The sequence below is a fragment of the Pezoporus occidentalis genome, unplaced genomic scaffold, assembly GCF_034315485.1.
Source record: "Pezoporus occidentalis ecotype Australia unplaced genomic scaffold, CSIRO_AGI_Poc_V1 ctg223, whole genome shotgun sequence".
Lineage (NCBI taxonomy): Eukaryota > Metazoa > Chordata > Aves > Psittaciformes > Psittacidae > Pezoporus > Pezoporus occidentalis.
Window position 1 is genome coordinate 818373 of NW_026914106.1, and position 18114 is coordinate 836486.

Genomic DNA, 18114 nt, shown 5'->3' on the forward strand with positions numbered 1-18114 from the left:
ACCTGCTGAAATGTGAGATTAACTTGTATTTAGAAGTTAGAAAGAAGACTGTATAGCAAGGACATAGATAGGAGTCGCCTCCTTCTGTATAAACTTCCAATAGATCATTGAGCAGGTGGAATATGATGTTCTTCTCTTTTCAAAGAAAATACACATGAAAAATGAAACAGCATCTCATTAGTGTCAACTAAAATTTAAATAAATCACCATCAAAAATGCACCTACTGAGCTTACTACAGATAGTTCCATTACTTAGGAAAGATGTGCATAGCAGCTGTCCCGACTCTTTGTCTCCCTCTTCTTATCTCCCTTGGCTTCACTTGCATATCATTAGAAACTCTTAGCTGTCCTTGGGCTGTCCTTGGGCATTATCATGCTCCTCATATATTACAGCTGAGCCCCTGCAGTGGTGCAAGCAGCAGTAAAAATTCACTTTGCTGTTTTAACATGAATATTCCAAAACCAGGCAGGAGGGATCCTTGTTCTAGAGGGTTTTGTGTCTTCCTACCAGAGCCTGAAAGCTGCCTCAGAGCCAGTCTTTCAAGCAGATGGGCTTACCATTCCTCACCATGAGCAGGCCAGCTAGGATTTAGTTTTACTAGCTCTTGAAAATTCCCTGTGTGGAATTGCACAGCAGTTCTGGAAAACTAGAACCCCTTTTGTTCAGAGATTGACTGTCAAATGCATCTATCAATCATATCAAGATGCTAGTACCATTAATTGTATGATACTGTCATTGAAGAACCACATCTGTCAAGGAGTCTCTATAATTTTCTTTGTTTCTAATGCTAAGTGACCTGGAAACACTTAACTGTTCCCTGCATAGAAGGGGGAAGCCAAGTCACTAACAAGGAGATTTTAATTAGGCTGTTCAGATTAGTGTCATCATCTCAGTGTAACTTTCATTTTCTTTGCTGTCTCCCCTGCACGTTTTTGTGAGCAGGACTGTTGATGCTGCCTTTCGATAACGTGCTCCTGCTTTCTTTATGTTGACAGTTCTGAAAGTGTGAAGCAGAGAAGCGATGTATTTTACCTTCAACCTGAGCGCTCCTGTGTACCCAATAGCCCCATGTGGTATTCCACATTGCCAATAGACCCAGGAACCTTGGACATCATGTTAACACGTATTCTTATGGTGAGGGAGGTACACGAAGAACTTGCCAAAGTCAAATCAGAGGACTCTGATATTGAGTTATCAGACTAACTGAGGTGGGGTATTTTCCTTTGACTACACACCAGAAGCACCAAACTGTGAATACGTCCAGCCTTTGGAAAATGTGTATCAAAAAAAGCCAAGATAATGTCACCTACAGGCATATTTTGAATCACAGTGGATGTACAAACTGGAACTGGAAGGAAGCAAGCTGTGTAAGCTGCAAAACCCAACATCCTGTGGCACCGCTAAATCCTCTGAACAAATTCCAGATGAACTAACCTATTTTGAGTGGTGCATAAATCCTTTATCTGTTCAGGATTTAAAACAGTTGTGAGATATTTTAAAGGAAAAGGGTTGTGTGAAACCTACCATAACAATGTTGGGCATGGAGAGCTAGACTGTGGCTCACGTGACTTCTCAGCCTGGTGGCTGGCAGTCCTTGCTGCCAAAGAACGCGTGGAGCTCCTAGAGCTCTTCACGAGGCCAGGAGAGGAAGTGGTGGTGCTCAGGCAGACACCTCCCATTATAAATACACCTACACATGCTTTTATAGTTGTTTTCCTTTGGAAACTGGGATCAAGCGGTAGGAAGGCAGAAGCCACTGGCTGTCTAAAGGGACAACTGTCTGGCTGCTGTTAAATGGGTCACACGATGCCAGAATCTAGCTCTCGGTCCAGGCCAATTCCAACTCTTAGCTCTGTTTGGTCTTCGATGCGGAAGAGGTGCTGTAGGTCCAACTTCAGAGGGATCATGTTACGGGATGAACATTTCTGGGGTATGTACAGGAGAGTGACTGTCCTGGGGTATGTGCAGAAATCCCTTCCCTAGCCCAGTAGCTCTGCAGTCTGTTGATATAATCTAGCAAATACTGTGGTGCGCGGAAATTGTTTTTCCCTTAAGGCAGCTTTCCTTTCTCCTCTCTCCCTACTCCAATGGTTTTGGTTATTTTATAAGGCAAATCTGGAGGGCCTTGTCATTTCAAATGGAAGATACGCTCACTCTTTCCGCCTTTGCAACGCGTGCAGTGTTGTGCAAAGGATGCAGTATTACTTTTGACAACTGAACTGTGGTAGAAAATTACCATGTGTGTTTTTTTCCCACCCCACCCAAAGAGATTTAGTCATAGTGTTGGAAATCAAAAGAGATTTTTTTAAGGCTTGGCTGTTACTGCGTCTTTTGGAAGAGAAAAGCTCCCACGTTGTGTTTGAAGGACAGGACATTATCAGATACTGTCTGTAGCTCCCCTTTTCTCAAGCTATAGATGTGTGTTTCTGGTGACCAGTGGTCACAAATTCACTGGAAACCCAAACTATTTTTAAAGAAGAGAATTGTATGGTTTTGATGTAGCTCCGGTCATCTTCTGTAACAGGGGTCTGATATTTGATCTTGTCACTAAAATTTCAAGAGATGAAAATCAACAGCCTTGAATTCTGTTTCCTTTTTTTTTTTTTGTTTGGTTTTGTTTGGTTTTTTAATTATTTTTTTAGCAGTAACAGAAGTAATTTAACAAAAAATAAAATCAGAAAGTAGTCTATTGACGTCGTGTACTCGGTAGTCCTGTCCCTGCCTGTAACAGATTTCACTGATGTATTTTTTAATACAGAAAACTATGTGAAAAGTAAACCTGCCCCTGATTCTGTCTGATCAAAGCCCATCTGTGTCTGTCATTTCTGATCAAAGATGCTGCTTTCTCCACGTCCTGGCCTAGCAGTCCATAATACATACCCTGCCAGTGAACTACCCAAGCTCTTGGAGCTCAGGGATGCTCCTGCAGGCTCGTGTCTTGTTCCATGAACACTAACCTGTCCCTCCCCAGAGTTAAATAGCGAAATAGCAGGCACAGTGTTTTGGATTGGAATGGCTGATAGAACGTTTCAGGGAAAACCAAATCATTGTGGAAGGATTAGTTGGCATGTCTGTAGGGCACTGAAGAAGTCTGAGCTGTGTTTGTTGCACACGAACCTTGGCAGTAGGAGAGGGAAGGGATCTGGGAATTCCGTACTTCTTGGGCATCCCTTTGGCTGATTTCTCACTCCCTCCTTCCCTGACATTCCTCCCTTCCAGGGAATAAGCAAGGGAGCAGTTAGGATAAGCTGTTGGGGGGGGGGGGGGGGGCAGGCGTTGGTTGTGTTGAGATTGCCTAAAAAGCAATACCACATCTGAGTTTTCACTTACTAGACATTAACAGAAATATTCCCATGAAGTAGCATATTTGTATCTTATGAGAAACTTACTCATTTTCTTCCTCTGAAGTCCCTCACTCTTTCTTCTCTATGAGCACTTTCACGTACATCAATTTTTTCCAGGTACTTGGAATGAAAGACATTTGCCTTTCATGCTCTCTCAGCAAGAAAAGATAAATAACTTTTAAGCTTGACTGGTTGAAAGCAAAGCATTGTGCTAACTGCTTTTATGTCATGGCTCTGAGCTGAGAAGGGGTTCAGTTCAGTTCAGTGATACGATTAGCAGAAGGAATAGTTTCAGTTTCATTTCCCTGGTCAGATACCTTCTGCTCGGAGGCCCTTTGGCCACGGTGTTTGTTGCCCAGGGTGTGCTTGGGCTATTTTTGCCTCTTGAGGAATTGCTGGTCAGCCTGGCTGGAGTTCACACTGATTTACAGGCCGGATTACCTTGAAGGATTAACATTATTAATAGATTTTTGCACATAGGATCAAAGTTCTGAGCACTTAAGTTGTTCATAATCAATAGATCCCAATCATTTCCTGACCATGCAACAGCATTTATTATTTGAAATACTCTTTTAAGGAGCAAATCAGGCTGTAATCTCAGGGTGGACAGAGAAACAAGAAAGAAGAATTGAAGAGGATGCTTCCTGCTAACAGGGTTTCTACCTCTGTGCTGTCCCACTGCAAGACACATGTTTAACCCCTTCATGGCACAGCTCTGCAGCCCGGTTTGGGAGCCTGGCAGCGGGTATGCCACGTTACTCCTCACCACGCGTGTTCTCAGTGCTGGCTCTTTGGATTTTTGCAGAGATCTTTGTTTAAAGTGCTTCTGGAATGTGGCTGTTTCCTTTCCATCCCTAACTACTATGATTCTATTCTATGGTTCTATGACCTGGCAGTTCTCCCTGCGAGAGGTGCTCGCTGCAAACCTGCTGCTCTCTCCTGCCTTCGGTTGACTAGAAGAGGAAACGGCGCATGCTGAACACCACAGAATTAAGTGCAGATTGAATTACCTTACAAATTACTCTGCCAACCACTGTCTAAAAGAAACCCCTGGATTTCTCTGGCAGTCACCTCCTCAGAGACTTGAAATGAAACAGCAGCAAAGGCTCATTTCGTGTTTCCCCAGGGTGTGCTCCCGCAGCGGCGAGACTCCACCGGTGCTGGTTTAGTGCCAGGGGCACAGAAGGGACTCTGAATGTGCAATAAAGTCTTCAGGTTTTGGTAACAGTCTCAGTAACTCTTCTCAGTCCCTTGAGCAAGTTTCACTGTTGCCTTAAAAACAAGCAAGCAGAACAAATGCTCGTCTTTAAAATCCATACAATGCTCTTCTCAACCCACCAGCACCGTGCTCACTGTCTAGGTTGGAGTTTTGCTTCCATCAGCACAACGGGTTCTCCCCTTTTTGCTTCCACATGTCATCTGTTTTGAACATTCCTAACAGAGCTGAGTGCTAGCTCTGGCCAAGGGAGAGTTGTAGAGTTTGGGATGGTTTGTAAAGTCAGAAAGGCTCAAAGGAACTTGGGTATCTTGGACTCCTCTAGCTGCAGAACTTCATGTCCATTGGACATCACATTCACTAAGCTGATGGTTTTTCAGCAGAGGTATGTTTTTTGTTAAAGAAATAAACCCTGAAATAGCTGAGATTATCGCCTGCTTACAGGGAGAAGGGAGTTTGTCTCAGTTAAACAGTCCAGCTAAACAAAGCATCAAACACCAGATCTCAGAATGCATCCTGAGTGCACATTAACACAAATCCAGCCCAGCTTCCTGCTGTTCAGACTTAGGGATGGGGAGGCTGCAACAACCACTTTAGCCACAGCAAGGTTAATTCTGTGGTTCATAGCCAGCTATCAGGCACGCCAACAAGCAGCACACCTAGGGGACTTAGCCCTATGAGCCTTGGACTCTCTGTTGACTCTTCTACACCTGAAACACAAAAAGCCAGACCTTTGGAGAGGCTGCCTTGACCTGCTGGGAGCCCGGCTGCTGCCTTTGAGAGGAGGGTGTGGGTGATGACTTCTTTCTCCCCAGTTAAGCCACCAACTCATCCTACAGCCCAGGGGCCAGCGGGCACTTCACTCCCGTTGTACCAGTGAAGCCTCATGTTCCGTCCCTTGCCAGTCTGTACCTCGGTTGTACCCCTCTGTAAATTGGCCAGACTTTCCTACCTCGTTTGGGCATTATGAGGCTAAATTCTGTCGGATGCTTTGCAGCCCCGTGATGAAAGGTGCTATATAACTGCAAAGTGTTACTTCAAAAGATTTAAATAGGTCACCAGTGCATCATAACCTATATTAAAAAAAAGAAAAAGACTTTTTCTTATATGAGAGTTTATAGAGTTCAATGTATGGTATTAATAAGTGAATTATGGAGACCCCAAAAATAGTTTTTGTTTGAATCGTATCTGTATTCTGGAAAAGTGATTAAAAACCTTTAACCTTAATAAAAGAGTACATCCTCATTTCCTGCATCATGATGGAATCCGAGCTTAAAAGCAGAGATTTGAGGGGGGGGTGTGGTTTTTAGGGAAAAAAAAATAAGGCAAAATTGGAAGTACAATGAAGGACGATGGTGTGTGAAGGGCAGAAGCAGTGGGGCAATGCTGTGGCCACCTCCTGACTGGTGCTTGTCTCAGGTAATTAACTCCAGAGAAGAGCCACTGAAACCAGCTGGTTGCCATCGAGAACCTCGCTCACGCGCGCGTGGGGCACAGCACAGGACACAGCACGTGTCAGCCCAGTCTGCCGTCCATCACCCCCACTGTGTGTATTAAACAGTTTATAACACACCTACCTACAGCCGTCTGGGGGAGGAAGTGCAGCTGGAATCTGTGCCTGGACCCCTGCACATCCTGAGGCACTTGATGGGTACCGGGATACCAACCACACACCAACCACCACAACACCCCTGCCTGCACATCACCTTTATTGGTTTCACTGCTCAAGCTTAGCCACAGCTCGTATGAGGGTGGGCAAGTCTCTGGGGCCTCTGGGGGCTACCCAGTGCCTGCCATGCCATCAGAATCCTCGTCATCGCTGTTTTGGCTGTCTTCGTTTTCATCACCTGGAGGCTTCTCCTTCCCCCTGGACAAGGTGGCACCAATTGCTGCCCCTGATGGCCCCAGGATAGTTGTCAGCCCAATTTTGGCAGCAAGAGGCAAACCTGCAGCTCCTGCAAACACACAACGAGGTGTGATGCTCCAAGAGCATTGATGCTGCCCACTGAGGGACCCAGCACAGGGCAGAGATAACCAAGGACCCCTCTGGACTATGGAGCGCACACAGCTCCATGAGGGCAACCAGCCCCTTTCTGCTGCCCCTCTCTGGCTCTGGCCAGCGCCGTTGATGAACTACTCTTGCCAGAAGAGCAGATGCCTACAGCACAGCCCCGAGTGCTCAGCCTTGGTGCCCTACCCAGCATGTCCCGACTCTTCCCACCACCTCCTGGGCTCATCCCTTCCCCACGGTTCTGGGTGATTTCACACCGGCGACGGGCTGAAGGTCGGCTGCGGCTCTACAACAACCCGAGCGCGTACCCCTGCCGTGAGCCCAGCGCAGGTCCCCTGCCCTCCCCACTCACCGATGGACTGCAGCACGGCCACGGTGCTGCCGGCAGCCACCCCCCCGCCGTTGGCTATGGCAGCTGCTGACATCATTTTGGCAGCAATGGAGCCGGCGGCGATGCCGGCTGACGTAAAGCCCAGCGCACCGACGGCCACCGGGATGCCAATGAGCACCACTCCTGCAGGCAGGACACGGCAGGCTTAGCGTGGCCTCGGTGAGCGCATCTCCTCCTGCCACCAGCACCACGGATCCGGCCCCCCAGAAAGCACAGAGGTGTCAGGGTGGGGAGTAGGGGCACGAGGTGCAGGGACACCCAACCCTCAGGGAGGACAGAGGAGAGGGACTGGGGAGGGAGAGCGTGCTCAGGCTGCCCAGGGCAGTGGTGGAGTCACCCCCCCTGGAAGTGGTCAAAACCCATGTGGACGAGGCCCTCAGTGCCACGGGTTAGTGGTGGCCTTGGCAGTGCTGGGTTGGACTGGATGAGCTGAAAGATCTTTTCCAACGTAGCTGATTCTATGAGAGGAGAGAGGAGAGCAAAGGGGGGCAGAGGGAGGCAAAGGGCGGTGAGGCGAGGCCCGGCAGCGCTGCGGCAGCGAGTGCAGGCTGGTTTCCAGGCACAGGCCGGTGCTGCCCCATCCCTCGCAGCAGCCCCCACCCCAGCCTGACCCCATCCCCTGCTGCCAGCCCGGGGATGGGGCTGGGCAGCGACCCCGAGCGTGGGTCCTCTGACGCCTGCCCCTCACCTGCTCCAGCTGCAGCTCCAATGACTGCTCCCGTCAGTTTACTCACCGCGGCTAAAGGGGAAGGCATGGGGAGGGCAGGGGAGGGCAGGCAGCTGCAGCTGCCCCCAGCCCGCCTCTTCCCCCCTTCAGCTGCCCTCAGAACGGGCTGATACCAGCGGTGAGGCCAGTGGCAGGACTGGGAAGGGGGAGATGGGAGACGCGAGAAGGGAGATGGGAGATGCGAGAAGGGAGATGGGAGAAGCGAGAAGGGAGATGGGAGAAGGGAGAAGGGAGAAGGGAAGCACCGCGGGGTGTCCCTCAGCCGTACCTCCCGCCATGATGCCTCCCTGCCCGCCAGTCCCAAAATGGGGCCGGGGCTGGAGCCGGGTCCTTCCCGTCCCGCCCCGGGGCCGTCCCCGCTCAGAGTCACGCCCAGGTGGAGGCGGCGGAGCTGTGCGCTGGGGGCCTTTATTCGGGGGTCAGACCCAGCCGGTACAGCGGAACGGGAGAGATGCAGGGGGTCGCAGCGTGGGGACGGGTGGGGGCGGCTCCCGGCAGGCATCGTCAGGGTCCCGGTGGGCATGCGGGGGCTCAGAATGCGATAGCCCCGATGACAGCTCCCAGGGCTGACAGCGCAGTCTTCACGGACATGGGGAGTCCTCCTGCCCCTGAGAAAGAGGAGGAGAAGTCAGCCTGAGCCCCCCCCAAGCCACGGCGTGGGGTCTCCACTGTGCCCCATCGCTTGGAGGAGGCCCCCAGACCTCCCCATCCAGCGTCCCCATGGCCAGCACAACCAGTGGGGCAGCGACGGGCACCCCGAGCTGATGGGACCCCAGGTCCCCCCACTCCTGTGGCAGCCCCAAGCCCTCCCCACGCAGCTGGTACCACCCGGGGAAGCCAAACCAGCCCTGGCTGCCCTCCAGCACCGCACCAGGAGCACTCACCAAGCGACTGCAATACGGCCACCAGGCTCCTGGCAGACACACCGCCGCCGCTGGCTATGGCAGTGACAGACATCAGCCTGGCGGCCAGGGATCTGGCTGCGATTCCGGCTGGGGTGAAGCCCAGAGCCCACAGGGCCACGGACACAGCCACGGAGAGCCCTGCGTGGGAGAGCAGCAGTGATGACCTCCCACAGGCACCCGCTTGTCCCCAGCCCCGATTCACTCCTGTGTCCCCCAGCCCTGAAGCGAGGGGTGCTGGAGGCAGAGCTCCCGCTCCGCCGGGGCAGCCCAAAGCGGTGCAGGGTCCCGTGGCCAAACCTCCCTTCCTGGGGCATCCACGGGCTCCCTGGGACAGGCCAAGGGGAAGGGGCAGCACCCCCCCCCCCCCCCCAAGAGGGGTCTGTGTGTGCAGAGCAGCAGGGAAGTGACGCATTTCCACGCAGCAGCGCCCATCCCCGCGCCTCCGGTGCCTTACCCATCCCCACGGCCGCCCCGACGGCAGGGCCAACAAGGTCTGGAACAGAGATATTGAGGGCGGTCAATCCGCCGGGCTGGCAGCAATACCAGGGGCTCCCGCACCCCTGGGACCCCGCAACCCTGCCCACCGGAGCATCCCTGTCCCCCCCCGGCCCCACGAGACCCCACTCGCCCACCCCTGAGCCCCCCTGCGCTGCCCCCGCGCGCAGCTCACCCATGGCTGGAGCGAGAGCGGGGCCGAGCTCGGTGCTGCGGGGAGCGAGAACAAAGAGCTCCTTCCTAAGGCAGCAAACGGGGCCCCCGCCCCCCGCCCCGCCCCGCAGGAGCCTCCCCCCAGCCGCTGGGGCCCAGCCCAGTGGGGGGAGCAGCCACAGCTTTTGTTCATCCCCCCCTCCCCACAAGGGGGTTTCGTTCCCATCGCGGGGTCCCAGCGCCACGGCCCTGCCCCTGCGCCGCCGAGGCCGGGGATGGGGCCGGGGATGGGGCCGGGGATGGGGCTGGGGATGGGGCTGGGGATGGGGCAGGGGATGGGGCAGGGGGGCCGGGGATGGGGCAGGGGATGGGGCCGGGGATGGGGCTGGGGATGGGGCAGGGGATGGGGCAGGGGATGGGGCAGGGGATCCGGCGTTGGGGCAGGCGAGGGATCCCGCAGGGGATGGGGATGGGGATGGGGCAGGGGATGGGGCAGGGGATGGGGCAGGGGATGGGGCAGGGGATGGGGCCGGGGATGGGGCAGGGGATGGGGCAGGGGATGGGGCAGGGGATGGGGCCGGGGATGGGGCAGGGGTTGGGGCAGGGGATGGGGCTGGGGATGGGGCAGGGGATGGGGCAGGGGATGGGGCAGGGGATGGGGCAGGGGATGGGGCCGGGGATGGGGCCGCGCCTGACGTCACACAGCGAATTCCCAGGGACCGGGTTTCGGTTTCCCCAGTTCCCAGCCCCGCTCCCGGGTCCCGGCCCTGGAGCGGGGCGGGGACGGGACCGGAGCCAGCGGAGCTGCGTTTGCCCCGTCCGCAGCGGCCGGACCCCAGCGCTGCCCCCACAGGGACCCCTCCACCCCCTGGACCCCACCATGGGACGGGGCCGCGGGGCTTGCAGTCACCCCCCCCCGCGGGCCGGGTTCAGCAAGGGGGCAGCGGTGCCGTGGCTCATGCGCCGCTGCAGCTGGTTGAAGGGGACCAAATCCAGTTGCAAGTTGATCTGGTTCCTTTTGACCAGCCCCAGGGATGCATCGTCTCTCCGGAGGCCGGTGCTGGCGGTGCTGGTGGGGAAGGACCCGGTGCGGGGGTCCCAGCCCAAAGATACATACTTCTTAACATTCCATAACGCCGGCCGACTCCATATGGGCATATGAAGAAGTATGTAGGGTTGGGAGGGAGAGGTGGGCAGCATGGGGCTGATGGGCACCATCGGCTCCGGGTGACGGGACACTGGAAGGAGCCGGCGGCTGTGGTGAAGCATCTCCGGCCCCCGGGGGCATCCCCCCTTGGTGGTGGCACTGCCCCCTGGAGCAGGGGGAGCTGCGCGTCTGGGGAGCAGGACAAGGCCGCGGCCAACGCACGTGCCTGGGATGCGGCTTCCGCACCGGCCGGAGGATGCTCAGGCTGGCGATGCACCCACTGCAGGGCGGTGGCTGCCCTTCACGGGTGCTGGGGTGCTCCAGGATGTGTCCGAGGCTCAGGTCTCAGGCACTGGGGCACTACTGAGATGGGGCTGTGTCCTGTGAGCCCGCAGACGTGGGACCCCATCGGCCCTGGATCTTGGCAGGGTCCCCACTGCGGCTGCGGTGCTGGGTCAGGATGCTCCAGCTGCACCCCCCGTGCCCTGCAGCACCCCCAGGACCCCCCACACCACCCTGTCCTCCAGCCCATGCACCAGAGCAGTGGGTGCATCTCAGTGCCTCTGAGGCCAGCACTGGGGGCACCCGGCACCCTCTTCCCATGCTGCAGCTCTGCGCAGGGGAGGCTGGAAGTGCCATCGCCCATGGGAGGCTCAGCTGAGACCTCAGGGGCTTCAGACCCTATTGGGGCTGCGGGAGGGCTCCCCAGCCCCAGCACAGTGCCCAGGGCAGGGCAATGGAGGGCACGAGCATCACCACAGCCCAGCCATGCTCTGCCCCCCATCAGTCCTGATCCCACTGCGGCCTCCCTGTCCCGAGCGCCCTTCCCACCCCTATGCCCCTGGCTGGAGCGGTGCCATGGCGGTTCCCAGGCCTGTCCCCTCGCAGCCTGGGGAGCAGGACCCCGGCAGGGACACACCGTGGCCGTGACTCAGCGCCGGGAGCTGCGGCCACACGTGCTGGAGCTCCCTGCAAGAAGCCTGTGGGTGCCAAGTGCACGCTCACAGCACCCACAGGCAGCAGAGACGCTGCTCCGTGGGCCCCGGAGCCCCCAGACATCCCCATGGGGCACAGGGCTGCTGCCAGCACAGCCCCAGACGCAGGGATGCTCCTGCAGCACCCCAGGGCCTCCCACACAGGGACCTGGCACTGGGCCCCCCCTGGAGATGCAGCTCCCAGGACCCAAGTCCCTGGCGCAGGGGCAGAGCCTGTCCGAGGGGAGCAGCTCCATGGGCCCCGGCTGACCTTGGGCAGCCTCCCAGGATGGCAGAGCTGCAGGTACCAGTGCTCACGGGGGTCCCCACAGCGCACGGCCCCGAGCACCCCTCGGCCGGGCTCCCCTGGTGACCTTGGGCTGCACCCAGCAAACGGGACATTTGCTGCATCCAGGGTGCCCATCGCCCCCAGCCCGGGCCGCCCCTGCCCTGCCCCACAGCCCCCCACCACCTCCCCCGTGCCCAGCCATTCCCTGTCACCAGCACAAGCCCCTCTGCAGCCCCCAGCCCCAGCGCTGCCCTTATCGGCTGCAGACACAGCCCCAAGCAGAGGCTCTCCCGCAGCTCCTCTGTGCCCCTGCTCCCTCCTGCACCCCCAGGGGCTCCGGGCAGGGCGCTGGTGGGCACCAGGGGCCCTTGCTCTTGCAGGGGGCAGGCAGAGGAGCCGGGGGTGCTGCCTGGGGCTGGCTGTGGTGGCACCCGGGAGCCTGCACAGCACCCAACAGCCCCAACCTGTCTATAAAAGGAAGCAGCTTCTCCCCCTGCTCCCCCCAGCGCCGTGCTCTGCGGTCGCTGCCTCGCAGGGGCCTTTCCAAGTTTCCCTGTTCAGCGCTGCCCCCCCGAGCGGCTCCCCCCGGCTCATCCATCCCCAGCGAACCCACTGCGGCAGCCGCTCAAAGCAGCACCGCAAGGCCCAGCGAGGAGTAGGGAGGTGGGTGCAAGGGGAGCACTGATGGAGGGTGCCTGGGGAGCACCCTGGACCCTGCCTGTGCTGTGCCCCTTTGCCTGCAGGCATTGCCCGGTGCTGCACATGGCCCGTGGAGCCCTGGTGCACCCGGCCATGGTGCTCAGGCTTCTCCTTGCCTGTGTCCAACCCACGATGCTGGGATGCCCGGGAGTTGGGCTCCTCTTCCTGCCCCATCCCACTGGCATGGGCTGCCCCTGCTTTGTGTGGCCGAGCCCCACTGCAGGGGATGACCCACGGGAGATGGGCCAGGCTCTGCCCCGCTGCCCGCGGACACGAGCACCCAGCACTCGCTGCCAGGACCTGCCGGGGGTGCCCCCAGCCCCGCAGACTTCGCTGCTGCCCTCACTCCTCCTCCGGGGCTGGCCCGGAGCTGCGCTCACCCCAGCGGCCCCGGTCCCCTCCCTGCCCACCCCGAGCTGCAGGCAGGAGCCGGGCGGCAGCGGCAGCCCCAGCCCGCTCGGGGCTCGCTGAAGGTTAAACGCTGCCGGCGGGGAGGTCCCCGCTGCCCCCCGCACGCCCCGCACGGTCACTCACGGTGCTGGAGGTGACATCGCCCGGCTGCGGCTGCGGGGACACCCGGCTCCAGCGCGCTGCTCCCCCGCTCGCCTTGACTTTGCCACAGGACTGCTCCGGCTCGTCCGCAGGAGCTTGCAGCATCCTCAGTTCAGCGGGAGAAGTTCCTCGCCAGGGAGGGAGGGAAGGAGGGAGGGATTTAAGGCAGCCCCTGCCTGGGATGCGGATGCCTCCGGGTGCAGGTGAGGACCCCCCGCTCGCTGGGCACCCCGCAGACCGCTCCTCGCACGCCCCATCCCGGCCTCGGTGCCCCAGCGCGTGGCTCGTGGTGTGCCCGGCTCCGGGGATGCTGCCCGGGTGAGCCCTGCTGAGCACCCATCTCCCTGCTGAGCACCCATCTCCCTGCTGAGCACCCATCTCCCTGCTGGACCCGGCTGTCACCAGCGCGCAGAACCCGGCCCCCGCTGCCTGCCCGTGTCCCCTGCGCCACGGCGGGGGTCCTGGAGCAGTGCCATGGGCAGAGCTGGGCCCAGCACTCGGGAGGGTGAAACCTGTCACTGCTGCAGCCTCAGGGGCTCCCCCAGCCGAGGGCCGCCGCACAGGGACGGGCATCCCCGGGCTGGCGTCCCCAGCACCCGTGGGGCAGCGGGTTTAGCATCCAGAGCAGCAAAGCCCGGGGTTCCAGGGGTACCCCCGCTGTCCCCAGGCTCCCACCCAGCCTACCTCTGCCTGCAGAGAGCCGGCGGGGCGAGGGGGGTCAGCGGCTCGGGGCTGCAGCGGGGGCAGGAGGCTGGGAGACACCTTAGAGTGGTTCCCAAAGGGAAAAGCCAGGACAAGCAGCGGCGTCCCTCCCGCGGCGGTCCCGGCGGCTCCGCGGCGCCCTCCCCACGCCGGGTGCGCTCTGTTTGCCTGCTATTTTTGGCCGCCTCAGAGCTCCTCTCGGGCTATTAATAATGAGAGTGCGAAATTCGTTTGGCCTCTCCTATATAAGGGAAGGTAGAGGCTTAGAGGCAGCTAAATATACTGGCGCGTGCGGGAGCAAGCGGGGAGGCTTTGGCACCGAGTGTGGAAAAGAGATTGAACAATGGAAAGACGGACTCACGGGGCCCTGTGCGGATGGACGGACCCTTGGAGGGATGGATGGAGGGCGATGGCGGCCGCGGGCCTGCTCCGCAGCGCCCACATCGCAACCTGAGACCCCTCAGGGCCCTGCTTCGGCAGGATGAGGCGGCACAGGGCACTCCTCCAGCCAAACCCCGGCCGCTCCTGGGGCAGCTCCCGCAGTCATGGGGGCCGTGCTGGGTGCCAGCGGTGCCCCCAGGAGCCACCGGCATCCCTGCAGCGCCCACATCCATCAGCACAGGGCTCTCAGTCGTTGTCACCCCAGGTGAGGTGGGGGAGCTCCCGTCAGCGCTGGGGCTGGGGGGAGCCCGGCGGGAGGAGGTGAAGCAGCAGCAATTGAGGGGATCCTGATGACAGGAAGGTGCTGGGGAGCGGTGCCAAATTCACACGAGGAGCAAGGACAGCGGGAGCAGAAAGGGGAGAACGTGCGTGGAGAGAGGAGAGCGCTGAACCCACCGCATCCTTGTGCCCCCTTCCCTGGGCCGCTGAGCACCAGACACCGGGGCAGCGTCCTGGAGCTGCTGCCGCGGCCACGGGCACCATGGCCGCAGCTTCTCGAGCTGTGAAGCTCCTGCCACCAAACGCCCCAGAGGAGCAGCCTGGGGGTGCTCTGAGGCTCCAGACCAGAGCCAGAGCCAGAGCCCACCTCGGGGAGGTGACGCTGCTGAAGGCAGGAGCAGTTCTTTGCCCTTGGGGCAGTGAGAAACCCTCTCTCCCTGTGCTGCCCTGGGGCTGGTGCAAGCGGCACCCACCCCAATCCAGCAGGAGCTGTTTGAAGCCCCGGGAGGGTTGTGGTGGCTTAATCTGAAGGCAGCTGCTGGGGGCAGGATGGGAGCCCGGCGGATTTGGCTTCTTACATCCTCAGGTGACATTGAGCAGCGTGAACTCCAAGGGCTCCAGCACAACCCGAGGACCACGTGAGATGCGCAGTGGACAGAAGGGCGGCTCTCAAGGTGAGTCTCCTCCTCCCTCTGAAATATCCATGTCCCACGGTGCCATCAGGTCCCTTCTGGCTGCCGTGGTGCTACAGCAGCCAGGCACAGGGACAGCTGGGCGGCCACCTCCGTCTCCTTCAAGGACAGCAAATAAATGCTCCTCTGCTGCATGAGGTGCAGTTACCCCAGGTGTGCGGGCAGCTTGAGCCCTGCTGCTGCTGCTGCTGGTTTCGTTTCCAGTGAAATCCACGGTCGGACCCTGCCTTGGTGTCAGGAAACGGCCCGCAGCGGGTCAGGAGGCTCCGTACGCGCTCAGCAGGACACCAGGGGCAGGAGCCCTCGGGCTGAAAGGCGACTTCGAGCAGCAGGAGCTAATTACGGTTGTGCTAAAGCAGGGGCAGGCAAACAGAGGGGCTGCAGCACGCACCTCGTGGGTGCTCAGGACACAAGCACCGGGGCTGCAGCACGCACCTCGGCACCGAGCAGTGCCTCCAGCACGGGGCTGCCGCACGCTTGGCTCTGTGTCAGGGGAGCTCTTGGCAGCCCCGCTCGCTGCGCTGGTCCCGGAGCGCCACCGGGCTCCAGAGCCGGAGCAAAGGCAAAGCCTTGTCCCCAAGGGCGAGGGGGAGCCCCCAGCTCTCACACACGGAGCCCGGCGCTCCCAGGAGCCGTCCCGCAGCTGCAGGCGCAGCGCAGCACAGCGCCTGCCCCGGTTACCTGCGAGAAACGCTTGGTTATAAAGGATGACTTTCAGCCTCGAGCCAAGCAACGCTGCAACCAACACCACTGCTAAACCCGAGCTCAGGCTGGGCAGCCCCCCCAGCACAAGGAAAAGATTTAAGAGCAAACTCTAAACTACACTGGATTTGCCTCAAGTGTCCTCAACCGGCGCTGGAATAAGAGAAAATCCCAAGTGAAGCTGGGGGCTCATCTGACGCCTCAGCTTTTAACTTCCACACGTGGGGAACTTGTAGCCAGCGTCGCTAATTGTGAAATCATCGTGCATAGCAATGCAGAAACCTTCCCCAGCAAGGTCAGCCCCGCTCATGGCGCTCGTAATGAGCCAGCAGCACTGTCAGCGATGCCACAGGGAGAGGGTGCCAAGGGATTCCTTCCAAGGTAAGGCCTATGTGGGCCTGCCTTGGGAGAGGTCTGTTAATGGTGCACTGAACAGGCTGCTCCAGTCTCAGGGTCAAGGGGCTCCTACATTGGACCAGAAGTTGGTGACGTCAGCCTGGAACATCTCCTTGCCTCCAGCAGCTTCCCAGGTCCTCACGCTCCCACAGGCCAGGGTGCAGTCGCTGGAGTATTCCCTGTTTCCTGCAGCCCTCGAGCAGTACTCGGCCCTGAGGGTTAAGATGTGGAGCGAGGAAAAGCACTGCAGCACCAGGGAACACAATGGGAGCCCCAAGCCTTGCACTGTGCTCTGTCACAGACCTGCGCTGGGTGATGACAGATGACTACCGAGTGAGGAAGTCATCCCATCACCCTCACTGACCCTAACCGAGCCGCTCCGTGCAGAGGGAATGGCACAGCTCCCCAAACCCCAGCCTTCCCCCGCAGGGCTGCCAGCTAAAGCACCACAACCCAACAACTATTACCCACAGGGAAGCGCAAGCAGGAAGAAAAGCTCAGCTGAACAAAGGTGGTGGTGGTGGTGGTAACAGGTTTTAATTCCCTCCTCCGTAACAGGAAACTGGGAAGCATGCCCTGCACTCCGGCAAGGGCACTGCTCCCTGCAGCGATCACCAGCACAGCCAGCCCTGGCCTGCACAGAGACATCCCCAGGATGGGAAGGAGCAAGAGGCTCAAGAGTACAAGCCCCAAGGACCAGAATCAGTGAGAGCCCAACAGCTCCAACAGCACAAACCGCTCCCAGGCCCAGGGCCAATCCCTGCAGCTTCCAAACCCTCATTTTGTTGTAGTTTGTTCATCCGACACCCAAATGAAGGGACACGCATCAGAGGGTGGCATCACCCAACAGTTAAGCAGCCACTGTACGGAGCCAGCCCTGGGCTGTGCCCCTTTCCATGGGGAGCATCCTGGCCTCAGCCATCCCCTGCGTGGGCCCAGGTGGGCTCAGAGGGAAGGAGCCATAGGGAAAGCGGGTGCAGGAGCCGCCTGGGAAGGGGAAGCCTGGCTTGGAGCAGCAGCTGCTGTGACACAGACAAGGCTGAGGGTGGCCCTGGCTGTGACGCAGGCAAGAGAGAGACAATTGCACAGCCTCAGTCCTCAGGAGAGCTGCAGGCTCCAGTGCTGGTGCCTGAGGAAGGCAGCCCAGTGCCCAGGCAAACAAACAGCAGCAGCCATGACTACATTCAACGAGGGAACATTCCCCCTCATTCAAGAGTGTTTAATCTAGCTCAACACGTCAGTAGTGCAGCAATATACAACTGAGGAACTTACAGCCTTTCGGCTTTCATAGCTCAAAGCCAATGAAACAAGTTTCCAGTTTTTAAACACAAAGGCAATAAACTGCCCACCCATCCACAGAGTAGTGGCATCCTTCATGCCAGCGAGAGGCTGATTTCTGCAGTCCACAGCAGCACAGTGAAATAAAGGAGCCAGGATGGTCACACACCTGCCTCCCAGAGCCCAGGCAGCAGAGACATGGTCCCTTGGTGCTGGCACTCACCATGGGATGCCCTTGGGCACAGTTCCCTTTTCCACCAACTAAAGGACACCAGCACGTTGTTAGGAGCACAAAGGGCTCTTCATAAGGCTGCTACTGCCAGCCAGAGGGAGCAGCCAGCTGCTGGGGACTGAAGATATCAACCTCTGTTAGCCTGGGTTGTGCAAATCTTAAGAACCACCCCCCAAACCCAACCCCCCTGGTATATAGCATTTCAGAACTGAGATATGGTTAATGTCCACACTCACGGACGGCCTGGCGACCAACAGAAGCTGCTGGCGCCACTGAACAACATCTCACAGCTTTGGAATTAAGCCAGATATTAACCACAGGTACCAAAGGTGGGTACCCAGGCTCTGGTACCCAGGAGGAGAGCGTGCTGCAGGAGGGGGTCTCCTAGCCCAGCCAATTACCACAGACAGGTCAGCTTTTCACACCTGAACAGGCACCAGGTCATCAACACTCCCAGTGAGTACAAGCTACAAACCCCTCTCCTACCTGCAAGAAAAGGAGTGTGACCATAGCGTTTCCCCCTCCTCTACACTCCAAAAGCAGCCAAG

General features: G+C 58.4%; 2 protein-coding genes and 2 long non-coding RNA genes across 13 annotated transcripts in view; 1 reads left to right on the forward strand and 3 right to left on the reverse strand.

The window, feature by feature from the left end:
* The window catches only part of ZMYM4 (zinc finger MYM-type containing 4), a 36446-nt gene extending 33641 nt beyond the window's left edge, over positions 1-2805 (forward strand). For all 10 annotated transcript variants that reach the window (XM_062620715.1, XM_062620709.1, XM_062620711.1 and 7 more), the window contains one exon: positions 997-2805. In XM_062620715.1, the coding sequence (XP_062476699.1) occupies positions 997-1204 (208 nt within the window). In that variant the 3' untranslated portion in view covers positions 1205-2805. The remainder of the gene's footprint in view (positions 1-996) is intronic.
* LOC134164666 (uncharacterized) lies at positions 1550-5838 on the reverse strand. Its single transcript, XR_009965209.1, has 2 exons — positions 4235-5838; positions 1550-4189 (listed from the first exon to the last, which is right to left on the reverse strand). It is a non-coding gene; the product is annotated as an uncharacterized LOC134164666 (long non-coding RNA).
* Positions 5839-6253: 415 nt separating this feature from the next.
* Positions 6254-7270, reverse strand: LOC134164667 (interferon alpha-inducible protein 27-like protein 2). Its single transcript, XM_062620721.1, has 2 exons — positions 6925-7270; positions 6254-6516 (listed from the first exon to the last, which is right to left on the reverse strand). Exons 1-2 carry the CDS (start codon positions 6998-7000, stop codon positions 6341-6343), a joined length of 252 nt encoding a protein of 83 aa, XP_062476705.1. The 5' UTR covers positions 7001-7270; the 3' UTR covers positions 6254-6340.
* Positions 7271-8986: 1716 nt separating this feature from the next.
* Positions 8987-13923, reverse strand: LOC134164668 (uncharacterized). Its single transcript, XR_009965210.1, has 3 exons — positions 13589-13923; positions 9266-9330; positions 8987-9088 (listed from the first exon to the last, which is right to left on the reverse strand). It is a non-coding gene; the product is annotated as an uncharacterized LOC134164668 (long non-coding RNA).
* Between the last annotated feature and the right edge of the window lie 4191 nt (positions 13924-18114).

Excerpts from the sequence above, each read along its gene's own strand:
- LOC134164667 (XM_062620721.1), bottom strand. The coding sequence starts at position 7,000 with ATGATGTCAGCAGCTGCCATAGCCAACGGCGGGGGGGTGGCTGCCGGC. Across the intron at positions 6,517-6,924 it reads GGCCGTGCTGCAGTCCATCG|GAGCTGCAGGTTTGCCTCTT; the intron begins GTGAGTGGGGAG and ends GTGTGTTTGCAG.